The sequence below is a fragment of the Thunnus thynnus genome, chromosome 22 (genome assembly GCF_963924715.1).
Source record: "Thunnus thynnus chromosome 22, fThuThy2.1, whole genome shotgun sequence".
Taxonomy (NCBI): domain Eukaryota; kingdom Metazoa; phylum Chordata; class Actinopteri; order Scombriformes; family Scombridae; genus Thunnus; species Thunnus thynnus.
This window is the reverse complement of record NC_089538.1, coordinates 420321-447751: the sequence shown is the minus strand read 5'-3', so window position 1 is coordinate 447751 and position 27431 is coordinate 420321. Positions and strand designations below refer to the sequence as shown.

At 39.5% G+C, this 27431-nt stretch overlaps 1 protein-coding gene across 2 annotated transcripts in view; it reads left to right on the top strand.

Annotated features, from left to right (window-relative positions):
• The first annotated feature begins 2452 nt into the window (after positions 1 to 2452).
• The window catches only part of zanl (zonadhesin, like), a 43391-nt gene continuing 18412 nt past the window's right edge, over positions 2453 to 27431 (top strand). For both annotated transcript variants that reach the window (XM_067580072.1, XM_067580071.1), the window contains exons 1-25: positions 2453 to 2533; positions 3064 to 3089; positions 4397 to 4546; positions 4721 to 4986; positions 6191 to 6275; positions 6362 to 6514; positions 12879 to 13046; positions 13141 to 13238; positions 13338 to 13416; positions 13502 to 14794; positions 14969 to 15162; positions 15301 to 15442; positions 16299 to 16543; positions 16754 to 16902; positions 17105 to 17233; positions 17672 to 17810; positions 18311 to 18452; positions 18873 to 19066; positions 19423 to 19561; positions 20626 to 20742; positions 21367 to 21491; positions 22020 to 22165; positions 23697 to 23840; positions 24304 to 24411; positions 26372 to 26541. In XM_067580072.1, coding sequence (XP_067436173.1) covers positions 2460 to 2533; positions 3064 to 3089; positions 4397 to 4546; positions 4721 to 4986; positions 6191 to 6275; positions 6362 to 6514; positions 12879 to 13046; positions 13141 to 13238; positions 13338 to 13416; positions 13502 to 14794; positions 14969 to 15162; positions 15301 to 15442; positions 16299 to 16543; positions 16754 to 16902; positions 17105 to 17233; positions 17672 to 17810; positions 18311 to 18452; positions 18873 to 19066; positions 19423 to 19561; positions 20626 to 20742; positions 21367 to 21491; positions 22020 to 22165; positions 23697 to 23840; positions 24304 to 24411; positions 26372 to 26541 — 4675 coding nt within the window. In that variant the 5' untranslated portion in view covers positions 2453 to 2459. The remainder of the gene's footprint in view (positions 2534 to 3063; positions 3090 to 4396; positions 4547 to 4720; positions 4987 to 6190; positions 6276 to 6361; positions 6515 to 12878; positions 13047 to 13140; positions 13239 to 13337; positions 13417 to 13501; positions 14795 to 14968; positions 15163 to 15300; positions 15443 to 16298; positions 16544 to 16753; positions 16903 to 17104; positions 17234 to 17671; positions 17811 to 18310; positions 18453 to 18872; positions 19067 to 19422; positions 19562 to 20625; positions 20743 to 21366; positions 21492 to 22019; positions 22166 to 23696; positions 23841 to 24303; positions 24412 to 26371; positions 26542 to 27431) is intronic.

Sequence of the window (27431 nt, the reverse complement as noted above, 5' to 3'; positions counted from 1 at the left end):
AAAGTTTTCTTCAGGAAATGTCTGGATGGTTCAGAGTATCATGACATGAACACACATCACCCCAAACTGCAGCCAAAGACAGATTGAGTGTGGTTTTTCATCAGTTAGTTACTATAATAACAAAAGAAATAAAAAATAAAGAAGCTGATTTGGTAAGGCTGTTTATATGATTATATCAGACCAACGCTATTTCAGCAATAATTCTGATGTATCTCACCTTGTACATGGTCACATAGTTTAGTAATTAATGTTACACAACTGTGTTTGCATCGCAATGTGTTTCAAGGATAAAACATGTGACGCTACTTTTGCTAAAAAGAAAGTTGATGAGGCTGGTATAATGATATACATGTTCATGCGTGATGAGGTGTGTGTGGTTATACTGTATAAGCCTGGTGACATCAGGTGATTTAATCAAGGTAAACATAGTGAGCGGTCATGCGTAACGGCACTGCGCTGGCGCGGCAGATATCTGTCCTGCTGCACTCAGATGCTGCAGGGATTTAATGAACTGAAGTAGAAGCTTTTCATACAGTATAAACAGCTGTGGACAGCAGATACTGTAAGAATCATTTATAGATCAATGCAGACTGACTCACTGACTTTCCTGCTTTAACCACAATAAACGTTATGATCTGTGCCGGTTGGAGAGTTGGTTCAATTAAAATGAATTATATAAACTTATAAATAAGTTATTGCAACATGTCTGCAGCAAGTATTTAGTTTGATCCTGTTGATAAAATCACCAAAGCAGCAGCGGATTGATGTGCCACAAATCGACATGGTTCTGAGACATCTGTTTTCAGGGCAACGCCTAGGTCTGCAGCTCAAAAATCAGTGACACAACCACCACAACATCCAACTTCATCTGTCACTACAAAACCCACAAAGAAAGGTACGTGAATGTCTCTTTGTAGCTAACTTTTGGCTGGTTTGTTTACAGCTTTAGAGCTATAGGGCTATAGTATAATTAAGAGCCCCACTCTCCATTGTTGTTCATTTAGGAGGCTTGTTATAGATTGCAACAAAATGTCAAATATCAGCAAGATTTATAAAGTGTTAGCAGGCTGAAAAAAAGTTTTCATTAATGTTGAAAATAAAACTCAACTTTTCATGACCACTGTCTCTTAACTGATTTAAATATGGAAATTGGGGTAGATCATCAAAATTTCATATAACTTGACTGGTCTTGCTTGACTTATAGACTTGCTTGTGACTTGCACATATGTGACTTACTCCCACCTCTGCCAGGTGGCTCTCAAAACAACTAGAGCAAACATTTGACAACTTAGCAAACTGCATGCACTGAGGACGACCTGAGATGCGACTGAAAGAAGCTAGTAAGTGAGCCTTAGACATTAAAAGAATAATTCCATCATTTTTATCAGCTGCGATAACATTGTAGTTACCAAAGTATATGGACTGCACTTATAATACACCTTTCTAGTCTTCCGACCACTCAAAGCACTTTACACTGCATGTCAACATTCCGACACTCATGGCAGGGGCTACCACGCAAGGTGCCAACCTGCTCATTAGGAGGAGTATCTAATGCATTCACACATACTCACGCACCAATGGCACAGCCTTTGGGAGCAATTTGGGGTTCAGTATCTTGCCCAAGGAAACTTTGACATGCGGACTGGAGGAGCCGGGAAACGAACTGCTGTTCTTCCAATTGGTGGATAAACCGCTCTACCTCTAAGCCACAGTTGCGCAAGTAGAGACCTAGGAACATGGTGACAACACCACATCAAACATCACAACAGGGAAAGTAATGTGGAATAGATGTTCTACTGCTTTATGTTGTGATGTGTGTTGGTCTAAGGTCACCAGCTTGCAGTGTAGGCACTATCCATAAGTTGGGGGTGAGGGGTCAGCTGGAAGCACAAATGGTAGTCTAATAAAAGGCTCGAGTTACTGTATGTTTAGTCATAGTATGGTATTGCTTTTGCTCCAGAATAAATATTTGAACATAGGAAAATGTATGGGTTATCTGACACATTAAAATGTCCCAGATAACCTATAATGAGAGCCAAGCCTTTTTTACACACCTTAAGATACAGACGATGCTAAAAAGCTGTGTCCATGTGATCAAAGTATTCTGTTTATTACGCAACAAGCTCTAAAATGTCTTAAAGTACAAGTTCTTATTTGTAATATAGTGTTTGATGGGCATCCCCACCCACCCTGTAAACTGCTGAGAGGTCAAAAAGCACACATAAACACATAAACACCTTTAAACTCACACTCAAAGAGAACACACCTCGTCCCTATCTCTTACAGTTACTCATTTACACATTTTGCAACACTGAGTAATGCAGCAATTCAGCATTCACATCACCCACTCAAGACACCCACCCTGGTTTCCACACAGCACCCCCCTAACCCATCCTAGATCTCTATATAAGGTCCTCTGCTCTGTCCCTCTATCTTCTCTTGCTAACTAACAGTTAGCCATGGATACATTCAAGTTTCTAATTCTGCACTTATGGCTGTGTGTCTGCAGAGCTGGACCACAGACACAGCTCAGGTGAGCCACTTCCCAACAGCTATCATGTTCATTATGACAAATCAATCTTGTTTGAAAATTTTTATCAAAATTTTCATCATTGAAAAATCATTTTTTCATAATCATTTAACCTATAAAATGTCAACATTAATAATAAACAGGTTTGCCTAATGCCGAAAACAATGCCTTCAAATCAATTATTTTCTCATACTAACACTACAAAAATCAAGTCAGTTTACACATCATATGAAAAGTAGCAAATCTTCTAAATGAACAACTAAAACTGTAATATCAAAAGGATTAATGATTAATTGTTTTGTCAGTCCATAAATCAATTAATTTGCTAATTATTCAAATGACTGCATTATGATTGCATTATTCATTCAAAAGAGTGTCTGCAGTATTCACTACTGATTTTATTTAAAGGATGGGTTCACAATTTTTCAAATGTTTCATCCTTGGTGATATCCCCTCTTGAACTTTTAGGTTTTTGTACTTTACTGTAAAGGGAAACAAACTTTAACCTGAATCTGTTCCTATGTCTTCCTCAGCCTCCACAGAACATACAAAGACAATGGTAAGTTGATTGTCTTCAGCACACTTTAACACAATAAATTAAATGGCAAACTAATGTAACTTTGAATATAAGTATAACTTGGATGGCATGCTCCCACAGAGCTGAGCCAGTAGCACAGCATGTGATCCGCTGCATCAACCACACTGTCCTTGAGATGGTTGTGGACTTTAGTTCTCAGACACTTATACACTGCGCACCTGTGTTATGAGTAAACACAGCTTAAACATTCATATAGCAACCTATAGAAAGCCATAAATATTACTATATGTCATCACAGCAACAAGCTCTCTATACCATTTTATTTTTTTGCAATATTTGTTTGTGGACAAACTTTCACAATCACACTTAATTAAGAGACCATAACAGCCATAATGATTTCAATGAATGTTATTGAATAGGCAGAATGCAACATTTTTGAATTGTGATTCAAAGTGAGTTTTTTAATAAATGCAGGTCAAAATTAACCGATAACACTCTCTATGTATGAAAATGTGTACCAGCTGCACAAAGAACTTAAAAAGTTTAAATATTTCAATTTTTTGATATTCACATCACATATTACACATTAACATTTCAGGCTAAAAATGTGTTTGAGGTGTTTTTATTGCTCTCAAATGTAAAAATGGGTCCACTGTGAATAGTATGTAAGGGTCAAAGAGTAGCAGCCAGTGTCTTATGGATATGTTTTTTTTTTAAAATATTCCCTCAAAAAGAAGTTACAAATTATCAGAGAATTAAAAAAAGAAGAAATTAAAGAACAGTGTTCTTTGTAGTTAAGATGTATTCAACATTATCTTTAATGTAAATGTGATTTTAAGTAGTGAGGGCATTAATAATACACCCCTGACTTCATAGTGTCCCCACCACCTCTGAAACCAAACCCATGCTCATCCATCCATTGAAGATGACACTTGAAGATGACAAAAGTTTTGCCCCTTTTGCCTTGTAATACCTAGCTAGGTTAGTCAAGCCATGCTTACATTAACATATAGTGATAATTTAGTCTCCACTTTACCGCAGACTGTTGACCTGGCAACCCATGGCCTTGCTTTGAGGCAGCACTATTAATACCAGAGCCACCATGAAAATCCTTAGAAAATGTATTTCATTTTGACTCATCTCTAAACTGATTAATTATCACATTAACCTAGTGATGAAATTTTATCAGTTAGTAAGTTGAATAATTTATCTCACAAACCAAACAAAATGTTGGCAATAACTACATTTACAATGGTGGTAAATGATAAAACATTGTATTACATTGTCAGTTTTGAACTAATGCATCTGCCTGTGTTGTGTTTCTCTAGCAGCAGTGCTGACCTCCTGTAACTTTAACCAGGACAGTGAGCCGTTCTGCAGTTTCAGTCAGGACAACACAGACAGCAGTGACTGGACCCGACACAAAGGTCCAACCCCGACACCTGGCACAGGCCCCAGTGGAGACTACCCTGATGGAAGTCAGTTCTGAATGCATGGTTTATTTGAATCATTTCATTACAATTCATGAATAATTACCTTGTTCGTAACCAGGCCATGACTGGGGTCAATTTGGAGTTCTAGGATGGAAACACTGAATTCCGAATCATGATAAGATAAAAACATATCATACTTCTGTCTCGATCTGTCCGCAGAGGGATTCTATATCTACCATGAGTGTGACAATGTGTCGAATGGACAGAAGGCTCGTCTGCTGAGTCCTGCCCTCTCATCATCAACCTCTCAGATCTGTGTCCAGTTCCAATACTACATGTATGGCTCTGACAGTAAGAATGTGTTGAGAGTTCTGGCCAGGACGCCTGGCAGTGACAAAGAGGTCTGGAAGAAGACTGGTTTCCAGAGTCCATCCTGGCTAAAGGGCTCCGTCACCGTGTCCAAACCCAGCAGTCAGAGCATCACTGTGAGTGTTAGCAGGTCACTGCAAATGTTGCTTTAACAATCAAACATGGAGACATATAACTGAGCAGCAATATGGCAACTAGGATTCATCTGGTAATTAGATCATGAGTGGAAAACATAATTAAAATTTTTAGTATTTGTTCAGACCTCACTGTTAACGATTTAAATCTTGAAATTTTGAACACACAATAAAGTATTACTGACAGGCGTGTTGCATTAAAATAGTTAAAAGGTAAATCTGAAACAACTCATTCTGACATCAAGGCTTTTAAAACTAGTTGTCTTGTCTGGTATTTCTCTGACATCATAAAATAGTCTGTGTCACTTTGACAGAAACTGTATTGGTAACAGTCTTATTATGAAAAAAAAAATCTGAACTGGAGTAATGAATGAGGAGGAAAAAAAATCACACATTTTCTAAGAAATGTATTGTAGTGTAAATTCTGATACATAATTGCCTATTCATTTTATTTTGAAATTGGTATAAAATTCAAATGGATGTCAGAATTCAAATGCTGAGATAAATGTATAAAAGTTTTTTTTTTTAAATCCACATCCTCTTGTATAAATTACTTGGATTATACAATTAATATTTACCTAGAGTGGGTACATTGCATTAGATAAGACATAAATGTTTACAGTAGCATTTACAGTATAAAAGGGTTCAATTTTTGATCTATTTAATTTCAAGTACAGTCTCAACTGATGTTACCAATTCAATCACTTCCTGCACAGTGAATCTTTTATGAGAATTAGCCATATCTCACTTACAAACACCTCTTCCCCTGCACCTGCCAGGAAGACTGATAGCGGCCAACTGCAACAAACCAGACATGAATAAAAAGTCATTGTGTGTGTGTGTTTGTTTGTTTGTTAGTGGTTGAGACACCTCAAAAAGAAACAGAGGTTATTAGTCAATGGCCCCCAACTGAAAAATTGGCGCCTCGATGACCCAACTCCAAATATTTACATGACAGCAGTAGATGGAAACCTAGCGACTGTTTTGGGAAAGAGAAACACAAAGTTGAGCTAAATGAACTGCAGCTTACTTACTGTAACTTGAGTTAAATGCCATGAGAATTCATATGTAGTCTAATAAGACTGCAAAGCTAAAATCAATCTATAACTCATATCCAGAGTTTATAGTACAACAGTTTTTTCATACTATCGATCAGTATGATGATGTTTTCCCTCTGTGTTTATAGATTGTATTTGAGGCTCAAAGAAACCTCAGTGCTTCCTGTGACTCAGCTCTGGACAACATTGTCATCACTGAAGGAGCATGTCCTTGTGAGTTAGCTGAGCATGACCACACACACACACACACTCACACACTCATTGTTGTATCACTGATTGTAGAAATGTTTTCTCCACAGCTTGTTTTTCTGGCTGTGATTTCGACATTCTTGATGATCTGTGTGGATGGACGACTGAAACTGAAAATCCCGATGTGTTCGGCTTTGGTCAGTGGCTTGGGCCGACAGACACTGAAGGCACCGGACCCGAGGATGACTTCTCAAAGCCTGGATGTAAGTGATTCTTCTTTTCAAAAGTCTGTATGGAATTGTAGTTGACTGTTTTCACAGTCTGCCCGAACGATGCAATCATGTACACAAAAGAACATTAAAGTTACATGAGTTCAGTAAATATGATCTGACTGAATACTGTTTCCTGCGATTTGCATGAATTTGAGTGTTTTTGCAGGCGATGTTCACCCCTAACAACCAATCTACTACCTGCACACATTAACATTAACATTATTTTCCTCCTGACCCTCTCCTTTTTGTTCATGACTTGGTATCATAGAAGCCTCAAACTACGAACTTCATCTTCAACAAACACTTAAACAACACTTAGGATGTGTTTTGCATCCACATTGATATTACAATATTTCTGCAACCGAAATAAGTGTACAGTGGAAACTCATATTAGTTACACTATTACATACAGTTTTCAATGGCATGGGCTTTTTATTATGTAACAAGCTAATTATTTCAACTTATATTATCAATAAATATATTACATAGCAGGGAGAAAAGATGTGTTTTAATTTATATTGATAAATCAGATAACAGACCAATAAAGTTAAGAAGATGATCTGGCAGTTAACTAAATTATCTGCATCATTTTACTGTTACGTTAGCATCAGAGCTTTAGAACATTCTTACCATGAAAACAGCTACAGTAACGCAAAGTAAGCTAGCTCAGCTAGCTGTAAGCTAGTTAATGCAGAATGTAACTGCACTGCACCAAAGATTTGTGGTGGATGTAGTCATGTCTATTGAGGATATTTTTTGGTCATAATTAAATTAAAAGTCCAAATAGAAAATTAAAAGAGATAAAATTAAAGATTAATTTTTGGGAACCTTCTGTTGCTGCAATAGTTTATTGAGGAACATTTATTTTAACATTTTATTATCCTATACTTAGAAGTGCAATGAAAAATTAGGATTTTAACACCTATTTCCACTTTTATTTGAATACAAATACAAATTATTTTGCTGCCTAAACACATTAACAGTTATATTCTTCCAGACAGGATAACAAATGACTAACTCTACATAATCATAACTAAATCACTGTAATAGTAGTTAATAAAAACCTGTGGCTGTGAGTTGGCAGCCAAATGAGCCATCAGTACAGTCATGTAAAGTCTGTTCATCTTTAATAGGGGAAATTCAGGTGCTAAGCAGTAATCACAGGGAGCACAGTAGGGAATAGCAAGATAGAAGCAAAATACAATAAGCAAAATAAAACAAGGTAATTATAGATCACAAAAATATTTTTAAAAAACTGTATAAGATAAAATGAAATACAAGACACTAACAAAGTGTCGATGTGTCTAAGTAAGAGAAAAAGTTCTGAGTATAGTGGTGGATCCATTGATCCAGTGGTTACAGAATCAGCTGTGTATCTAACGTCCAGCTTGTGCTGTGACCCAGTGAGCACTTCTGGAAACACTGCGGCAGACCGCTGATCCAAAGCTGTTCTCTGAGAAGTCGGTGCAACAGAAAAATAGTGGAGCTTATGTTCACCTCATGCTTCAACAGTCTAACCCTGTATTAAATCAGGCCTATACATTTTTAGACTAGTGTATTGGGTAATGTCTGTTTCTTATACAGATACACTGTTGTGGAGCAAGCACCCAAGACTTTCACTCGCCTTTATACTTGAAGTGACCAGTGACAATAAACGTGATTTGATTTTGATTTGACCATAGCCTCTTTCACACATGCACTGCAACCCTGAAGTTATCTGGACATTACACCTGGGACACACTGGATGCATGAGCAGTGCGTGTGCTTTTCATTTTGGCGCCCATGTTTCTGAGAACCGCGCACGTCACGCGGAGAAAATAGGCGAGACCTCAAATCTCTAGAATTGAATGCTCTAACCTGTTTAGAGTAGCCACACAGCCCGCATGAGAAGCTGCTGCGTCATCTAGAGATTCGAGGTCTCGCCTATTTTCTCCGTGTGACGCGCATGGTTCTCAGAAATAGACAGGGAACACGATATGCAACAGGCTAGCTAAGCTGCATTATGTTGACTGGGCCTGAATGCTCCGCTGTGAAGCTGGCACTAATAGGAAAGAGGACTTCCTATGATTTCTCATAAAATAAAAGCTGTTTTATTTCTGGTGAAAAGCTTAAAAAAGCCGAATTACTAATGCAGGATACTTTTTGCATCAAGTCCTGCCACCTGCAAACTCTACCTAGGTGCCACCCCACACCTAAACCAGAGTATTTCCAGTAGGTGAGAACGTGTCTGACACAGACAATCTCCTGTTGTGTGCTATATGTGTGAAAGGACCTGATTCTCCTGATTTTCTACCTAAGTTACTTGACACTGCCTGTTTATTGTTTGCAAGTGGCCATGGTATCAACATAATGTTAGTCATGCATGCCAGCAAATAACAGCTAGTAAAGCTAGTCGCTAATGTTAGCCTCTTACCTGCTGCACTGTCCAATGCATTCTCGCCGTCAAACTGATAGGGAATTGTGGTGTTGGAGTTGTTAATGCTACCACTGGACAAGATGTGCATTCACTGGAATTCAGGAACACGCACATACAGACAGATGACAAATTTAAGGAAAAACTGGTACAGGTCTAAATACTTGACCCCTACAGTGAGGGGATCTGGTGGCTCTGTTATGCTGTGGGGGGCATTTTGCTGGCATGGTTTGGGTCCACGTTTCCCCTTAGAGGGAAGGGTCACTGCAAATCAATCGAAAGTTGTTCTGAGTCATCACCTTCATCCTGTGATGAAACATTTCTATCCTGATGGGAGTGGTCTCTTCCACGATGACAATGCCCCAATTCACAGGGCACAAAGGGTCACTGAATGAATGAAAATGATGTGAAACATATGCTATGGCCTGCTATCGCAGTTGCCAGATCTCAACCCAGTTGAACACCTATCCCCTCACTGTAGTGGTCAAGTTTTCAGGCCTGTACCGGTTTTTCATTTTAATTTGTCACCCATCTGTATGATAATGCACAAGATACAGCGCAAGAGCTGAGGAGGAGAAGCTACTTTATAGAGACACCAGGCCACAGAGCTACAGAGCCAGACTGAGAGATGGAGTGTCTTCTTCAGGCAATGACATGGCAGCGCGCTGGGTAGAAAAGTGTAGACGAGACCACGTGTCCAGCAAAGGAAAGATTACAGGAGTTTGAGTGGACACCCTCCAAGTAATGTTTATTTTGTGACAGTATGTGAAACTTCGTTAGCCCCTTTGTAGAACCAGTGGTGACCACTACATGACTTTTGCCTGTGGCGTGAATCTCAATATAACAAGTGTATGCAGCTTTTTTATTTCGACTTTGAAGGACAATTTATTTATTTATTTTTGGGTTTACTTAGCGATTCAAATAAGGACTGACTGGTAGGGAAGATACTTCCCTCTTGTCTTATTATTTTTTGATGCTGGTATATATTGGGCTAAATAAATTTTGATCAATGCTTAAGACTTCATTTGGACCACCAAATAATTGCTATTGGATGATGTTGGACTAGTAGGATGCGTGAAATGGTGTAATTCACCTCTAGTGAGGGGCCCTCTGGAAGGAGGCTCTCCCCTCTACCTCCCAACAGTGACTCAGGGTGGCGAGGAATCACCTATACTTGGAAGTCATCTGTTTTTCTTTCATTCTTTTCTCTAGTACACGTTGTCCAGATGTTCAAGTCAAAATAAAATTGGTGTCACTTAATGTAAATGGGATAAATAATCCAATTAAAAGGGGCAAAGTCCTGGCTAAATTGAAACAACAGAAGGCTCAAGTACTATTTTTACAGGAAACCCACCTGCCTCAACAAGAACATGAGAAATTAAGATGTTTTGGATTTAGAAATGCATTTTGTAGTTCCTACAACCCTAACCGGAAGAGGGGAATGACTATCCTAATCACAAATGCAGTCCAATTTGAATGCCATAAAGAAGTCAGGGATAAGAGGGAAGGTATGTATCAGTCAAAGAAAAATAGAAAACAAAGTGGTGACACCGGTCCATGTATATGTCCCCCAGAAAATACCAAATGTTTTTTCAAAACATTGCCTTAGAGACTAAAAGTATTTTTATATGTGGAGGGGACTTTAATGTGGTGATGAACCTTAGTCCCAATACAACAAGTCTATTAACAAATTAGTGCAGGAAATGGGACTAATTGATGTTTGAAGAGAACTCCACCCCCTCGAAAGGAACTATACACACTATTTGGTACTATACACACTATTTGGTACTATTTGTCTATTCCAGAATTTATTATTTATTAAATAATAGTGATGAAAGTCACAGGGTCACAGAGTGAGGTACAGAATGATGTCGTTACTTCACAAATTACAAGTAGGGGCCTGGAAGCTGCAATTAGTAGACTAAAGGCCATTAAATCACCAGGTCATCCTGTTTTAACTGGACCCTTAAAGAGGGCAGGGCTCTCCCATCATGAAAGGAAGCAATTATTGCCATTTTACCTAAGGAAGGCAAAGACAAAAAACCAAATTAAAAATTTTAGGCCAATCTCACTTTTAAATGTAGATTACAAGATATTTACATCAATCATTTGCAAAAGATTTGACACTTTCATACCATCAACGAAGATCAAATTAGTTTTATTAGAGGATGTTAAGCACGCAACAATATTAGAAGAACCCTCCATATTGTGGACAATGCTCAAAAAAAGGGCACAAGTATGGTTCTGGTTAGTGTGAACGCAGAAAAAGCATTTGATTGTGTTAGTTAGGTATTTTTATATGAATTATTAAAGAGATTTGGTCTTGATGAAAATGTGATTCGGTGTATTAAAACTATTTACCATGAGCCTACAGCCAGGATTAAGATAAAGTGAAACCTGTCTAATAGGATTCAGTCGGAAAGAGGTTTAAGACAGGGCTGCTGTCTTTCTCCTACTCTTTTTGCTTTATATGCTGAACCCCTAGCACAAGCAATAAGGCAGAATGAAAACTTGCAGGGCGTAATTATAGGGGGGAGAGGACAAATAACTGGACTTCTCACAGACAATGTCATTATTTTTCTTGAACAACCAGATATATGTTTCCCAAATCTAATGAACCTACTAGAAACATATGGACACTACTCAGGGCATAAATTGAATATCACAAAAACACAAATCCTTTCATTTAATTAATCTCCATCCCAACAAATCAGAGATGCATATAATCTGAAATGGAATTCTAAAACAATGAAGAATCTTGGAGTAACTATAACTAAAACTCTTTCCAATATGTTTGAAACCAATTATAACAAAATTGATGAAAAATCCAAAAGGATGTTAAAAGGTGGTGTACCCTACCTTTAGTAAATTCCATATTTATAAAAGGAGGAGGCCAGGGCACACTTTGCTCTAGAAAAATAATCTTCTGGGAGCATTTCCAGTTGTAAACATTATTGGTGTGTATGCACCTATACTGATCTTCACCGCTAAAATTTTATGATTAATTTAGAACCACAGTAAATCATATCTCATATCATATCATATCATATCATATCATATCATAACATATCACATTCAGATTAGCCAGTTCTGAATGTGCCGTACCTTGGCCAAAACCGGCCCAGATATGTTTTAAGATGACTGGGCCACATTGGCTGCATCATATGTTGGCCACCTCAGGCTCACTTCCAGATTAGCCAGTACTAATTGTGCCGCATCTTTACCTATAGTTGCCCAATACTGTTCAACCATATTTGGAAATTCACCATTTCAAATATGGGCCATACTAGGCTCACATCCTGATTAGCCAGTGCTTACTCTGTCGTATATTTGCCAGAACTGGCCCAGATATGTTTAAGATAAATGGGCCACATTTGCTGCATCAAATGCGGGCCACTTCAGGCTAACATTCAGTTAAGCCAGTACCAATTGTGCCACATCTTTACCTAAAGTGGCCCGATAATGTTCAGCAATATATGGGTCATATTTACTATTTCAAATGTGGGCCACAGTAGCCTCACACTATGACAGCCAGTGCTGACTGTGCCATACAATTGCCAAAAGTGGGCCAAATTTGTTGTATAGTATTTAGGCCATATTTGCCATATCATATGTTGGCCACTTTAGGTTCACATCAAGTCAAGCCAGTGCTTACTGTGCCGTATCTTTGTCAGAACTGGCCTAGGTATGTTTTAAGATAACCAGGCCACATTTGCTGCACCATATGTGGGCCACTTTTGGTTTACACACACATTAACTATTGTCGACCGTGGCAGGCCAGCAGTGCTGCATCTGGGTATGATATCCTCAAATATGGATATACCACAAGAAAAGTATTTTCTTGTGGTATAGAGAATCAATCAGCAACATGATGTCTTTATTTTATTGTATTTGTTTTCTTACCTAAATGTTAATCATTTATTTATACCCCTCCATATGTAGTCGGCGCCTACATGTTGATGGATTCTTTTGAGGCTGTCCCTGGAGTCCAGGCTCAGATCAGAAGTCCTCTAATAACTCCCTCCTCGAGATGTCTGGACCTGAACTTCCACTACTACTTGTATGGCACCAGCACCACCATGCAGCTCAGTGTCCACACCATCACCACAGGTAAAGACTGAATTTATCCTAATGTCCATACAGTAAGGAACACAGGCAGCATGAAAATATTTGTTTGTCTTGAATTTGTTTGTCTACTTACCAGGTGGAAGCCTTGGACCTGCTCTCTTCACTGTCAGGGGGAACCAGGGCCAAGGCTGGAAGCCTGCAGCGGCCCGCTACCTGGGAACTGCTGCCATTCAGGTAAGTACTAGAATTCTGTCTGTCTCTGTATGTGTTTATGTGTGCATGTGAGCACATAGGTTTACATTAACTTTCTTGTCACATTTATGTTTATATCAGTTTGTGATTGTGGGTACCTATGGAGAGACTCCTGAGACAGATATTGCTGTTGATGCTGTGTGTGTCATGGCCTGCAAAGGTGAGAATCTGACCAGAGCGAAATTACTCACTGCACCATTAGAAGCATTTGCTGTGTCAGTGACAGACATTTCCATGATTTACAGCTGAACCAACAACTCCTCTACCACCGGTAACAACTCCAAGACCAACTATGCCTAAACCAACAACTCCTGGATTGACCACACCTAAACGGACAACTCCTGGTCCATCTACACCAAAACCGACAACTCCTGGACCAACTACACCTAAACCATCAACTCCAGGACCAACTACACCTAAACCATCAACTCCTACACCGACTACACCCAAACCAACAACTCCAGGACCAACTACACCTAAACCAATAACTCCTGGACCAACTACACCAAAACCAACAACTCCCGGACCAAGTACACCAAAACCAACAACTCCCAGACCAACTGCACCAAAACCAACAACTCCCAGACCAACTGCACCAAAACCAACAACTCCTGGACCAAGTACACCAAAACCAACAACTCCCAGACCAACTACACCAAAACCAACAACTCCTGGACCAAGTACATCAAAACCAACAACTCCTCGACCAACAACACCTAAACCAACCACTCCTCATTCAACAACACCTAAACCAACAACTCCTCAACCAACTACACCAAAACCAACAACTCCTGGACCAAGTACACCAAAACCAACAACTCCTCGACCAACAACACCTAAACCAACCACTCCTCATTCAACAACACCTAAACCAACAACTCCTCAACCAACTACACCTAAACCATCAACTCCTACACCGACTACACCCAAACCAACAACTCCAGGACCAACTACACCTAAACCAATAACTCCTGGACCAACTACACCAAAACCAACAACTCCCGGACCAAGTACACCAAAACCAACAACTCCCAGACCAACTGCACCAAAACCAACAACTCCTGGACCAAGTACACCAAAACCAACAACTCCTCGACCAACTGCACCAAAACCAACAACTCCTGGACCAACTACACCAAAACCAACAACTCCTGGACCAAGTACACCAAAACCAACAACTCCTCGACCAACAACACCTAAACCAACCACTCCTCATTCAACAACACCTAAACCAACAACTCCTCAACCAACTACACCAAAACCAACAACTCCTGGACCAAGTACACCAAAACCAACAACTCCTCGACCAACAACACCTAAACCAACCACTCCTCATTCAACAACACCTAAACCAACAACTCCTCAACTAACTACACCTAAACCAACAACTCCTGGACCAAGTACACCAAAACCAACAATTCCTCGACCAACAACACCTAAACCAACCACTCCTCATTCAACAACACCTAAACCAACAACTCCTCAACCAACTACACCTAAACCAACAACTCCTCGGCCAACAACAACCAAGCCACCAAGTATGACATGTCCTTATCAAAGGTTTCCAATAATTATGAATTCATTAATTATTTATCTAATTTTCTTTTCCCTCTTTTTCTTTCTTTCTTTCTTTCTTTCTTTCTTTCTTTCTTTCCTTATCAAATTTATATTCCCTCATTTTTCTTCAACCAATTCTTTTGTCTGCTGTACAGAACCGTGCCCTCCTAATGCTGAGTATATAGACTGTGGTCCAGCTTGTATCCCTACCTGTATGGAACCCTCCACCAACTGTACCGGCTCCTGCATCAGTGCCTGCTTCTGCAAACCAGGATTTGTCTTCAAGGGACGCCACTGTGTGCCACTGGAGAAATGTGGTTGCCTGGATGACCAAAATAACTATTATAAGGTCGGATGTCATTGATAATATTCCATTGTACAAAGATATAATGACAAGACAGTAAATGACAAGTAGGTTACACTATGTAGTTCTGATGACATACAGTACACTCTGCCAATACCGATCCTTTGTTTAAATTTGTTTCAGCCTGGTGAGGTCATATTTGGAGATGGCTGCTCAAAGCTGTGTCGCTGTGCAGGGAACTATACTTTGGAATGTGTTGATAACTCCTGTGACCCTACTGAAGAGTGTCGTGAGGTTAATGGTGTTGCAGGCTGCTATCCTAAAGGTAATAATGTCTTGTAACTTGTCAATACATTATACAGGAACTTGTTGTCCAACCACGTCTGAAGGAAAAACATGTTCTAAACAGCCACACTCAAAGGCAGAAAGTCTTTTCAGGGACTAGTGAGAGTTGTTTAAGAGAATTGTTCAAACAGGGTAGCGGTTCACACTTTTGACCACTTTTCCACAAAGACATTCATAGTGGTGCACTTGGTTGTGCACACAAATGTAATGGTATTAGCTGTGAGAAGAATGAAAAAAAAGAGCATGAGGGAGAAGGTCACCCCTTGCCTTTTATCTCACTTCTGCACACCAGGTGAATCACTGTGTAAAGTGGACTTGCTTGTCAGATTGGTGTAGGACTTTCTCACAGCTGAAAGGTCTGGTGGTGGTGGTGGTGATGGTGGTGGGGGTGTTTGCTTTGCTTTTGAACTTTTTAACGCTGTTTGACAATCCAACAAGCTGTTTGTTTGAAGCATACTGACCTGTTAGAAAAAGTCTTGACAGTGTTGATCTCAGAGGGTGTGGTCATACTGAGTCCAAAATAGAGGAGCTATCATTTTAGCCAATGCTTTTTTATGCACTGCTTCTATAGCTAATGTTAGACTGACTGAGTCAGTTTGCTGACCTAATGATTTATCTCTACTTATGCTACTTTTAGACTACATTTTAGCATTAGACAGTCCTGTAACTGTCAACTGTGACCAAAAGTGACCAAAGTCCCAGGGTGATTTGTCGTCACCATCAGCTTTATTCTACAGATGTTAGGTTTTAAGTTAGGGCTTTCTTAGTCTTAAAATTATTGATCAGGCCAGTAAAACCTGTCTGTCACAAAATAACTTTATTTGTTATTCCCTTAGGTACATCTACATGCATAGCGTCTGGTGATCCCCATTACACCACCTTTGACAAATTTAATTACAACTTCATGGGCAACTGCAGCTATTTGATGTCTGGGCCCTGCAATGAAACGACTCTGCCACATTTTGAGGTCCATGCTGACGATGAAAATCGCTATAACAGGCCCACCATCTCATATTTGAAGGCTGTACATGTATACGTACACATGGTGAAGATCTCCATCCTCAAAGGTGGCACTGTGCAAGTAAGAAATGAAGGCAGGAAACACACTATTGTCATATCCACAAATCACTTGCATTCTCTGCTGAAAATACACCTTTTCGGTCACTAATGCCATTGTAACTTTAAAGTGTTAGATTTTATATGAAGAGTTTTCAATAATTTTACCATTTCTATTTTCTCAGTAAGCGCTCATTCACTCGCACACTTACTCACACCTGCTCTCCCAATACAGGTGAATGGGACCAAAGTAAACCTGCCAGTGACTCCGGTCCCTGGTGTGTCTGTGTTCAAGTCAGGAAAGCACTACACTGTGTCCATGATCTTTGGTGTGACTGTTCGCTATGATGGAAACCATTTCATGGACATCAAAGTGATCAAAGAGTGAGTGTAGACTGAACACCTGCTGTCACTGGAGGCTGTCTCATTACATGTATTCTTACCACAGCCCAGGACAGAATACTATTTGTAATGGAAGTTTTAAAATAATGCTGACAATAAACTCTGATAATCATACTATTGCTTGGTTGGAGTGAAAACAAGTTGCAAACTCTTGTAATCTCGTAATGTTTCTTGTAATATTCAGCTATCAGAACAAGCTGTGTGGACTGTGTGGAGATTACAATGGAGATGCCAAAGACGACTTCCGTAAACCAGATGGGTTGTTGACCACCAATGCCAATGACTTTGGACACAGCTGGAACACCGATCCAGAGTGAGTTTTGCAGAGGCGTGTGCCTGGATACGAGCAGACACAGATAGTTTTAGGACTTAATCCGATGATCCCACATATATTTATCTCTCTGTCAAACTAGATAAAATAAAGGGCCAATTCACCCAAATCATAATAAAACTTTTTTGTCCCCAGTTTTTTTAAAAAAAACTGCTAGAATTAGAAATAAATAGAAAAGAGAATAACATAATACAATTTCTTAATATTAGTCTGAGTTTCAAAATGTATCAGATTATTTCACAATTTATATTAAGTGCCTTTTATTTATATGATTATATATTTTATAATGTCTTTTTGAGTCTTTAAATACAGAATGCTGGGTCTCCATGCCAAACAAATGGGTACAGATCAATATAATTACAAGGGACAAAACTAACTAACACACACAGAGCTTTTCTAACTGACTGTCTGTGTCCGCAGGTGTAATAAGAAACCCAACACCACCATCCCTGGATGTGGTGAAGAGGACCAGGAACTTTATGAGAGCTCTGGATATTGCGGCATCTTGCTGGACAAAAAGGGTCCCTTCGCTGTGTGTCACCCCAAAGTCAACCCCAATGTAATTCACAACATTCACACACAGTACACAGAAATATAAAGCTGTTCCCTCTTTTGATGTTGTGAGAAATTCAGCAGTACAATGTCATTAAAATAACTAAGCCATTTTCAGATGCTCAGATTGAGCTTTGGACTAGTAGAGAGTCATAATGGAATATTAGTAAAAGTGGGTTTGTGTGGTATTGTCTCATCTGCAAACCCTTGAAAATTTGCAGATGCCCAGCTGCAACAGTTTTGTTAGAGTTAATTGAGTTTATAACAGAATGGATTGACAAACCAGCCCCTGATAGCACAACATGAGGTATTGTAAGTGCTGGTACTGAGTCCTCTGCACCAGATATAAAAGAGTCTGAAGCAGCAAAGAATCAAAAAAGCAGGAGACAGAAATCACTGTCACAGTGGAAAAGGAATTTAAACACAAAAATAAAGTTATTACTTTTTGTTTTAAGATGAACAGACAGAATTAAGCATTGTAACTCAACAAACTATATGTGTCTTCAGAATTACTTCAAGGATTGTGTCTTTGATCTGTGTGAGCTGGATGGAGCCAAGCCCATTCTTTGTGAAGCTATCGAAGCCTACATCAATGAATGCCAGGACCGTGGGGTCAAAATCGGACCTTGGAGGAATGAAACCTTCTGCCGTGAGTGTTGGGTGAATGAATGGACATAGAAATGATAGGTGGATGGAGAGATTTAGAAAGGGTGAGATGAAAGCAGTTCGAAAGTTGCATTCCAAGGGTCAGGAAGGGTTCTTATTTGATATGGGCCTGTATTTATCAAGCCTCTCAGAGTAGGAAATCACTGCAAACTAGCTAAAAGTTCAAATTCAAAGAGTGATGCAAATTTGGTCCTACAGGACTATGAGTAAAGCATTTGACTACTTTCCACTACTATTTACTACTTTTTTGATTTAGAAAATGACTCCTGTCTCAGGCAATATTTAGGGGGGCACCAGAGGAGTGCTAAATTGCTAGGAGTCAAGTCTGAGATGCTTGATTCAGTCTCAGCATATACCTCTATGCCTGTCCTATCACTGACTTCAGCTTCCTATCCTCCCCCAGCCCTGAGATGCCCCCTGAACAGCCACTATGAGCCCTGTGCAGACCCTTGTCAGGAGACATGTTCTGGGAAACCTCCCTCCTGCAGTGGGCCCTGCTCCGAGGCCTGTGTGTGTGATCCTGGCTACATCCTGAGTGCCGGCAAGTGTGTGAAAAAGAGTTTGTGTGGCTGCAAACACAATGGCCAGTATTATGAGGTACAGTGAAGTGTATCTAAAAGAAAGGGTGCGTGTGTGTGTGCGTGTGTGTGTGTGTGTGCGTGTGTGCATGTGTGTGTGTGTGTGTGTGTGTCTGTATGTGTGTGTGTGTGTGCGTGCATGAGAGCTTTATACATTTCTCAGGACATCTTTCTGTTCACATGCTGTCCTCTTTAAGTGCATATTTGAAATGTGAAAAACACAAACAAAGCCAACAGTGCCCATTATGCTACTCTACTGAATTGTCTGTTGTGTTGATCTGACCCCATTTGCTCCACTGACCCTACTTCATCAATACACTTTATAAATGTTTGATTGAGGCTTCCCTCTGCTAACGCTGTGCACATGTGTCTCAGCCTGGAGAGGAGTTTTATGTGGAGGACTGTAAGCAGAAGTGTAGATGTGATGCCTTCTCTGTCACCTGTGTGACCTCTGAATGCCCACCAATGCACGAGTGTAAACTCCAGGGTGGAGAGCTGGGCTGCTATCCAACCGGTAAGTTTACACCCACCACACCATAAGAAGTGAGTGAGTGACAGATGGACAGAAAAACAAATTACTTACTAAAACAATACTTTTAGTAAGTAAGTAAGGATGCCCCAGATAACTCTTAGAAACATGGATGATTCCATTTAAACTTTCTAACAACCTAAATCCCAACACAGGAACAGTGGAAATGTACTTTGTCACAGAAGGCCTCTGCTACTGCTCTCGGTCTTAGTTAAAAACTGAAATGCATTCCAAAGGTTTACTATCCCAAATTGCAAATGGAGTGAACCACACAATATAGCGCCACAGCCACCCAGGAGGTAGAGCAGGTCATCCACTAATCCAAAGACAGGCTGTTCGATTCCAGGCTCCTGCAGTCCACATGTTGAAGTGTCCTTGGGCAAGATACTGAACACCAAATTGCCCCTGCTGGCTGTGCCATCAGTGTGTGAATGATTAGATTCCCTCTGATGGGCAGGTTGGGACATTGTATGGTAGCCCCTGTACCTATTCAGTGTGTAAATGAGTGTAGTGTAAAAAGCACTTTGAGTGGTCAGAAGACCATACTGTTGAGTTAGGTTATGTTCCAAGGCTGGTTTTTTGGTAATTTCTGTTATTACAGATATCAGTTATTTTGAATATGGTTTTAACTTCTGGAACACAATCTCAAAGTTCTATTTTCAAATCAGCTCTCTGTCAAGTTGAAAAATGTAACTCAATTGTACTGAAGAGAAAAATCTGATTACCTCATCATGCTATCACAGTTATTTTTTGGTTAGCACCCAAACCAACATATCCTAAATGCAAGCTGTACTTTTCCAATTTTAATGTAATTACCAGTCTTCTTCTTTGTTAAAGTGGTCAGGGTGTTCATTTTTAGTCTAACACAGTGGTTAATAGTAATATCCATGTAGCTTAGAATATGGACAGATATGAATCAAAATCAGATGAGAATCGAACAATTCAGTCATTGTTTTAGGAAAGCAGTCAATCAGCCGCTCATAGCTATCTCAGCTGTGCTGTAATTTAATGTTCTAGAGTTGTTCAGGCTGTTTGTCCCTCTCTCTCAGGTTCTCAGGACTGTGTGGTCTCTGGAGATCCTCACTACAACACGTTTGACAAGAAGTTCTACAGCTTCATGGGAACATGTACATATACACTTGCTAGAACCTGCAAGAACAACACAGGTAGGAACAGGTTTAGACATTTATAAGTGTTACATTATAGATTTTTTTTTTCATAAAATTGTGTACCAGAAATGTTTAGATGAGCAAGGTTTTGTTTTGTTTTTGTCACCTATAATTGTTTCAAAATTCTTGTGTGTGTACCTATTTGACATGAACTGCCATAACACATCATGCAATTGCATCCACATTTAGATGACATGTTGTATACACATATCAACTCTGGGTGATCCTATAAAATGTGATGGCCATACACCAGGAGGTGGCACTACAACTGCATGATAAATTAAAATAACCATACCTTCATCAGTTACTGCAAAAAGCCAACAATGAACTGTTTTGTGTAAATGTACTGACTGTGACAGCTGTAGGTAGGAGAGACATCTGAATACTGACTATTGAATGTAGCTTTTACATTAATAAGACTATTTCAACACATTTCAACACAAACTATTTATCTGATTTTTTGTCTTGACGTGATCCGTCACAGAAGTCTGGTTTAAACCATACCTGCTATAGCAGGACAACTTGGTAGAGCCCGAGTCATGCACCATATCAACCAATATTCATTTTTAATATTAACACACAATATCTGTGGTACTATATGGTGTTGTGTTCCTCGTGCAGGTCCTTGGTTCTCAGTAGAGGGGAAGAATGAGGAGAGAGGAGTGTCAGGTGTGTCCTACCTGAGAAAGCTCTATGTCACTGTGAATGGAGTGACTGTGACCCTGATGAAGGCCAGGAGGACAATGGTCAGAATGACAACATATACACCTGTACACAATGTATTCTGTGTGTGTGTAGATAACCTTTACAACCTGTCATTATCACAAGAGGATGACTAAGCAAAACATGTGCAAATGAATGTACGCACACACACACACACACACACACACCAGCTGTATCACTCTCTTTATCAGTATTAATCCTCCGGTTTAGTGAAATTACAACTCAAAGCCTGTCCCTTCTTCTCTTCACCTTTCATTCGATCTTTGCATTCTCTTGCTATATCTTTTAATGCCATAATCCCAGAAATCTATCCACACTCTTCCTGTTCATCCTCTTTTGTACTCATCTGTTTGATCCATCCACAGATCAAACAGGTTTTCCCACTCTCAATACGTCATCTTATCTTACAAAAATAGAGCTAGAGAAAAAATCCCTGTGTGCCCTGTTCAACTTGAAAAGCTGAACAGAAACCACAAATATGTAACAAACATAACCTGAAGCTTCTATTTAACATCTTCTTTATGTTGTATTTTCTTCCTTCCATCCTGCAGGTTAATGGTCTGCGGGTGGCCCTTCCGCATTCCCCCTCTCCTCTCATCTCTCTCAGTCTTGCGGGTCAATACGTCACCCTACAGACACCCTTTGGCCTCCAGGTGCGCTGGGATGGAAACCATTACGCCCAGATCTCAGTTTCCAGGTTGGTATGGGTAGAGGTTCATTCAAACTTAATAATCAATGGTGACACTCTGTCAGAGGTTGACCCTCCTCTGCAGGTATTTTTCTAATGTTTATCAAATATGTCAACACTCTGAATTGTTTGGATATTTTAGGACCTCTTTGGTTACTTACATACATGTGATAGTGTATTTCTTTAATTCTTTTTTTATTCGGAAAATTGCAACATGGTGTCACAAACTCTATAAATGGCGTCCTCCATAGTTTAGAGGTTGGAGGAAAAAGCTTCAAAGGCCACATCCACATCCACACATACGTTAGTTACTATAATAATGATAGAACTAAAAACTAAAGAAATTGATTTGGTGAGGCCATTTAAATGATTATATTAGACCAATACTATTTGCCTACACAGAGCTGGTGCAGACAGCTGCAAAGATTAAAATGGGAGCGTATCGGTTGCATGTGACGTGCACGTGAAAAATGACTCTTACATGCTTGCTGTCTAGACACAGGGTAAAACAGACCGTTCCAAGACACGTTAGATTCCACTGCTTTTCTTGGCAAGATACACCCCACATAGCATTCAAGCGCTAGGATTGGCCAGGCATCCATGCTCGAACATACAGTGAACATACAGTTAGACTAGCAGCGCCATCATAGCAGGATGTGTCTTGCCAAGAAAAGCAGTGGGATCCATAATAACACTTCCAAGACACTCAACCAAAACTAAATTGATAATTGACATGTCTTTGGAATTACACCAAATGTATGAAACTATTATGATTCTACTGACATACATGCTGAATTTTAACATTTATGTACAGCTGTTTTTCAATCCACGTTTTTTGTAGAAATGATGAACTGCTAATTTGACTGTTGTGACTGTTTGCAGTTCATGTTTATTTGCCCCAAACAGCCAATGTAGTTATTGTCTGTTATTTTCCTCCAGCATCCTCTCATTTTCTTCTGATTTCCATACATTTTTGATCAATCAACTAATTTTTTCACTCAAGTTGAAATATTTTCAACTTACATTGACGCATCTACACCTCTTTGAATTGACTTTTAGTCACACATGAAACACACCTTAAAAGGCAGAATGATATGGGTACCAAGCAAATCTTTTAAATCCTAAATATTGATGAATTTCTTTAAATCCGGTCATTACAGTCTGGAAAAAATCTGTAAATGCTGAGGGTCATTTTTTATTCTCTTTTAAATACAATTTAACACCTGATCACTGCCCCTGGCGTAGGTTGACCCAACTACAGAGGTATATTTCATGAAAAGAAGAAATCACCTTGGCATCTGTGCAAGCTGTAGTTCAAAGGTCATTGCTATTTTTAATAAATCCTCTCTACATTCTACATTTGGTCATACATCTCTTACTGATGATGCCCTGGCTGATTATATGAGATGAAAGGATTTTTACATTCGTTCTCTTTGTAGAATTCCATTAAAGGGCTAAACAGTATTTGGCCTTTTAAGTCTTCTTAAGACATTCCTCCACATTTCCTAATCCTGTATCCTCTTTGTTATTGTCGCTCCAGCTCCTACTATGACCAGATGTGTGGTTTGTGTGGTGACTACGATGGGAACGCAGACAATGATTTCACCAGACCAGATGGCACTCTGATAGGAAATGTCAATGACTTCTGTAACAGCTGGCAGACAGAAGAGGATGAGGACGACTCGTGAGTTTATGCACATTTATCCCTGTTCTGTAATCTTAGAAGTGACAGATTTCCTTACAATTCCTTGGAAAATCATACATGTGACTAAAGTACATGTCAATAGGCTCATGGATACACTCTGCATAATCTCTCTATAATCTGTGTATGCATTCAGTAAAAATATAAACCTACAATATAAGCTATGCATGCAATGTATGGATTAGTACTTGGATGTCTCAATTCTGAGCACACAATTAGACATTTTGATCTCAAAATGTATTTCTTGTAAGAACATAAAGTTTGTCTGCTCTAAATGTGCATGCTCAGAGCTGAGACACAAAGATAATGCTGTAGAATGTCTTCAATTACCTACTCACCTGCTCTCACATTTCTTCCTGCTATAATTCTTGAGAATGAATTAAATTGTATGGGTTGTTGACTTAAGGAGTGGCATAAACTTGACCCTCTTGATGTGTTTGATCAGGTGTACCTCGGGCACCAAGCCTGACCCAGACTGTGACCCCAAACTTGAGGCTGAGGTGGTGAAACCAGACAAATGTGGCAAAATCAAAGATCCTGCTGGTCCCTTCAGGTGAGGAAACCACTTTTTGTCTGAATTATTGACCTGCCTTTTGAAAAAAGACAACAAGAAAAATAACTCTTTTCATGATCAGAATTTGATCTATACAGTCCAATAACATTTGGAAAGTCTAGAAGAGCAGCATGATCAAATTAATTTATACCATTCATATGTGTGGGAAACCAACAGGAAGTCAGCCAGCTTGGCCAGTGGAAGTCTCAGACATGCATGGTCTGAACTGGCTTGGCTGGGCAAGGACTCTACTGAGCATGCTCTATCGGCCCAAAAACACAGAAGTGTATTTCGTCATATGTTGGTGAAAATATGAGGGCTTGAAACATACTGAACCTAAGGTTGGACAGCAGAGAGCTGCATTATTAAGTAGATTTAGAAACCTTTATAGACATGTTGATAACTTTTTGTCTGTTTTGAAAACTCATTATTGGAATCCATGGTAAAAAAAAAACATGAATTCAGGCTGACCACAGTCTCTGCTCATTTTAATGATCGACTTAGTTTCATGTCCTTCATTTCCTTAATTTAGCTAAAACTAGAATGCATGGTACAAATCTCGAATTACACTTTCTCATGTTGACTTCATCAGACTCAAGGATATGAAATTAATGTTGAACTTCAAAAAGAGACACCTCCCTGTTGTGAGCAGTGTCAGCACTTATTTATCTGACTGGGTGGGGGTGCATCAGACTATGCAGACTATTGTGGCAAAGGGTAGTTGGAGGATGTGATTCAGTCTGAATATTTCCAAATGATGCTTTACTGTTTTAATTTTGTACTTGTTTTACAACTATGCAGACAGTGAGGACTTTGTTTTGAAAGAGGTGACCAATGGTTATTGGAGGAAGTCATCAAACACATACACGCACACACATATACACACACACACACAAACACACACAGATTATGGTATCCTTGCAAAGATTATCTAACTATCTCATTTATCTTACTTCAGATTACAGTTATAGTTTGTTCTTGGGATATTATATGAACGGCATTAAACTCTGGACCACACTAAAACACACAAAGACACGCATGTGTGCGCACACACACACACACACACACACACACACACACACACACACACGTCTGTCATCAGATCCCATAAACAGACAGATCAACTACATAATACTTTCTGACTTCTTGACCCTTTCTGTGGCTCTCAGCTCCAAGCCCATTGGAGCCCATTGGGCAGCACATTTTACACATTTACATCTTCACTTAAGTCTTAAGTTTATGTTCAAACTCTAAATAATTCATATGGACAGCAATCTGCCAAATCATAACAACACTGAAATACATCTATATTCAACCAAAAAACAAGATGTGGTGTCAGAAATAGAGCCCATTGAAAGCTTTCCTGCTGCATTTCTATAACTCGTTCCTATAGAATACACTGTATCTTACTACATCTTACTGTATTTACATAATAAACACATTTCTGACACTATCAAACATTAAAAAACTATAAATTAAATAAAACAGCGATGTAACTTCACAGACTGTCATAAAAAGATCCTCATGTGCTGCCTGCCATTAGTGTTTTTATCTCAGTGTGTTCTGATTGACACATGAATTGTTGTGTTAGTGTGTGCTGAAAGGATTTGCTTTTGTGTGTAAAATGAGCTGCTGTGCCCAGCAGTGTGTTGGTAAAGTTGACTGTGTGAAGAGTTTTGAAGATGCATTCTCAGTGTTGAACCATGTGGTAACCAATCGTAAAAAACTGTAATACACATGAGGTGAAATCTGGCTTTAGCTCTTTCTTTCCTTGGCAAGGAATGTGTGGATGATAGAGCCCACAATATCTATCTTTTTTAGGACGTGATTTCATGTATTTCTATATTTGTAATTTTTACATGAAAAGAACTGAGAGCTACTTGAGAGGGTGGTATAAGTGAAATCAGCAACATGTGCCTTTTCCTCCCCAAACTGACTGAGTGTGTTTTCTCTGTTCCAGGGAGTGTGTCAGTGTGGTGAATCCCACTCCCTTCTTCCAGAGCTGTGTGTATGACATGTGTCAGTTTAACGGCCAGCAGCATGTGCTGTGTGACCAGCTCCAGGCCTACACTGATGCCTGCCAGAGTGCTGGGGCCAAAGTCCATCAGTGGAGGACTCCAGACTTCTGCCGTAAGTGTTCATTGTTTTAATATGACATAGTTTATCATTCCAAGAGAAGATCACACTCCTTCCTGCTTCCGGTTGGAGCACAGGACATCCTGAGTGCAGCTAGTATCTTTCTCATCGGGGTCACTGAATATAATGTCCCTGTCACTCCAAATGTATTAATTATTTTTTCTTGGAAAATGTATATATTTTGTAATATCTCTCATAAAATGTTTAGAGAAAAAGTTACTGTATTTAACCTTTAGGGATATTGGATTAGGCTCTAGGGATGGCAATGGTCAGCCCAATTAATCCAGAGTGAAATATCTCAACAACCTTTCAAGAACTAGTGTGTAGGATTTAGTGGCATCTAGTGGTGAGGTTACAGATTTCAACCAACTGAATACCCTCCCCCACCGCTTCCAAGCGTGTAGGAGAACCTACGGGTGCTGCGAAACTTGCAAAAAACATGAAAGGCCCTCTCTAGAGCCAGTGTTTGGTTTGTCTGGGCTACTGTAGAAACATGGTGGTGCAACATGGCGACCTCCATGGAAGAGGACCGCTCCCTTTGTAGACCTAAAGGGCTCATTCTAAGGTAATGAAAACACAATTCTTATTTTCAGGTGATTATACACTAGTTAAAATATACTTATGAATATTATGTTCCATTTCTGCCAAGTCCGTTCTGCTGGATGTCACTAAATTCTACATATTGCACCTTTAAATGACCATCATCAGTATTTCAACTTTGATATTGGACATCTTAGTTTAGCACGCTAAAACACAAAGATATGCACTTTACTGTCATAGAAGATTGGGAAATCCAACATATCCTCACATCCGGGAGGCTGGTGGCTACAATAGTAACTGGACATGACATGTAGCTTAATCACCTCAACACCTCAGCAGAGACG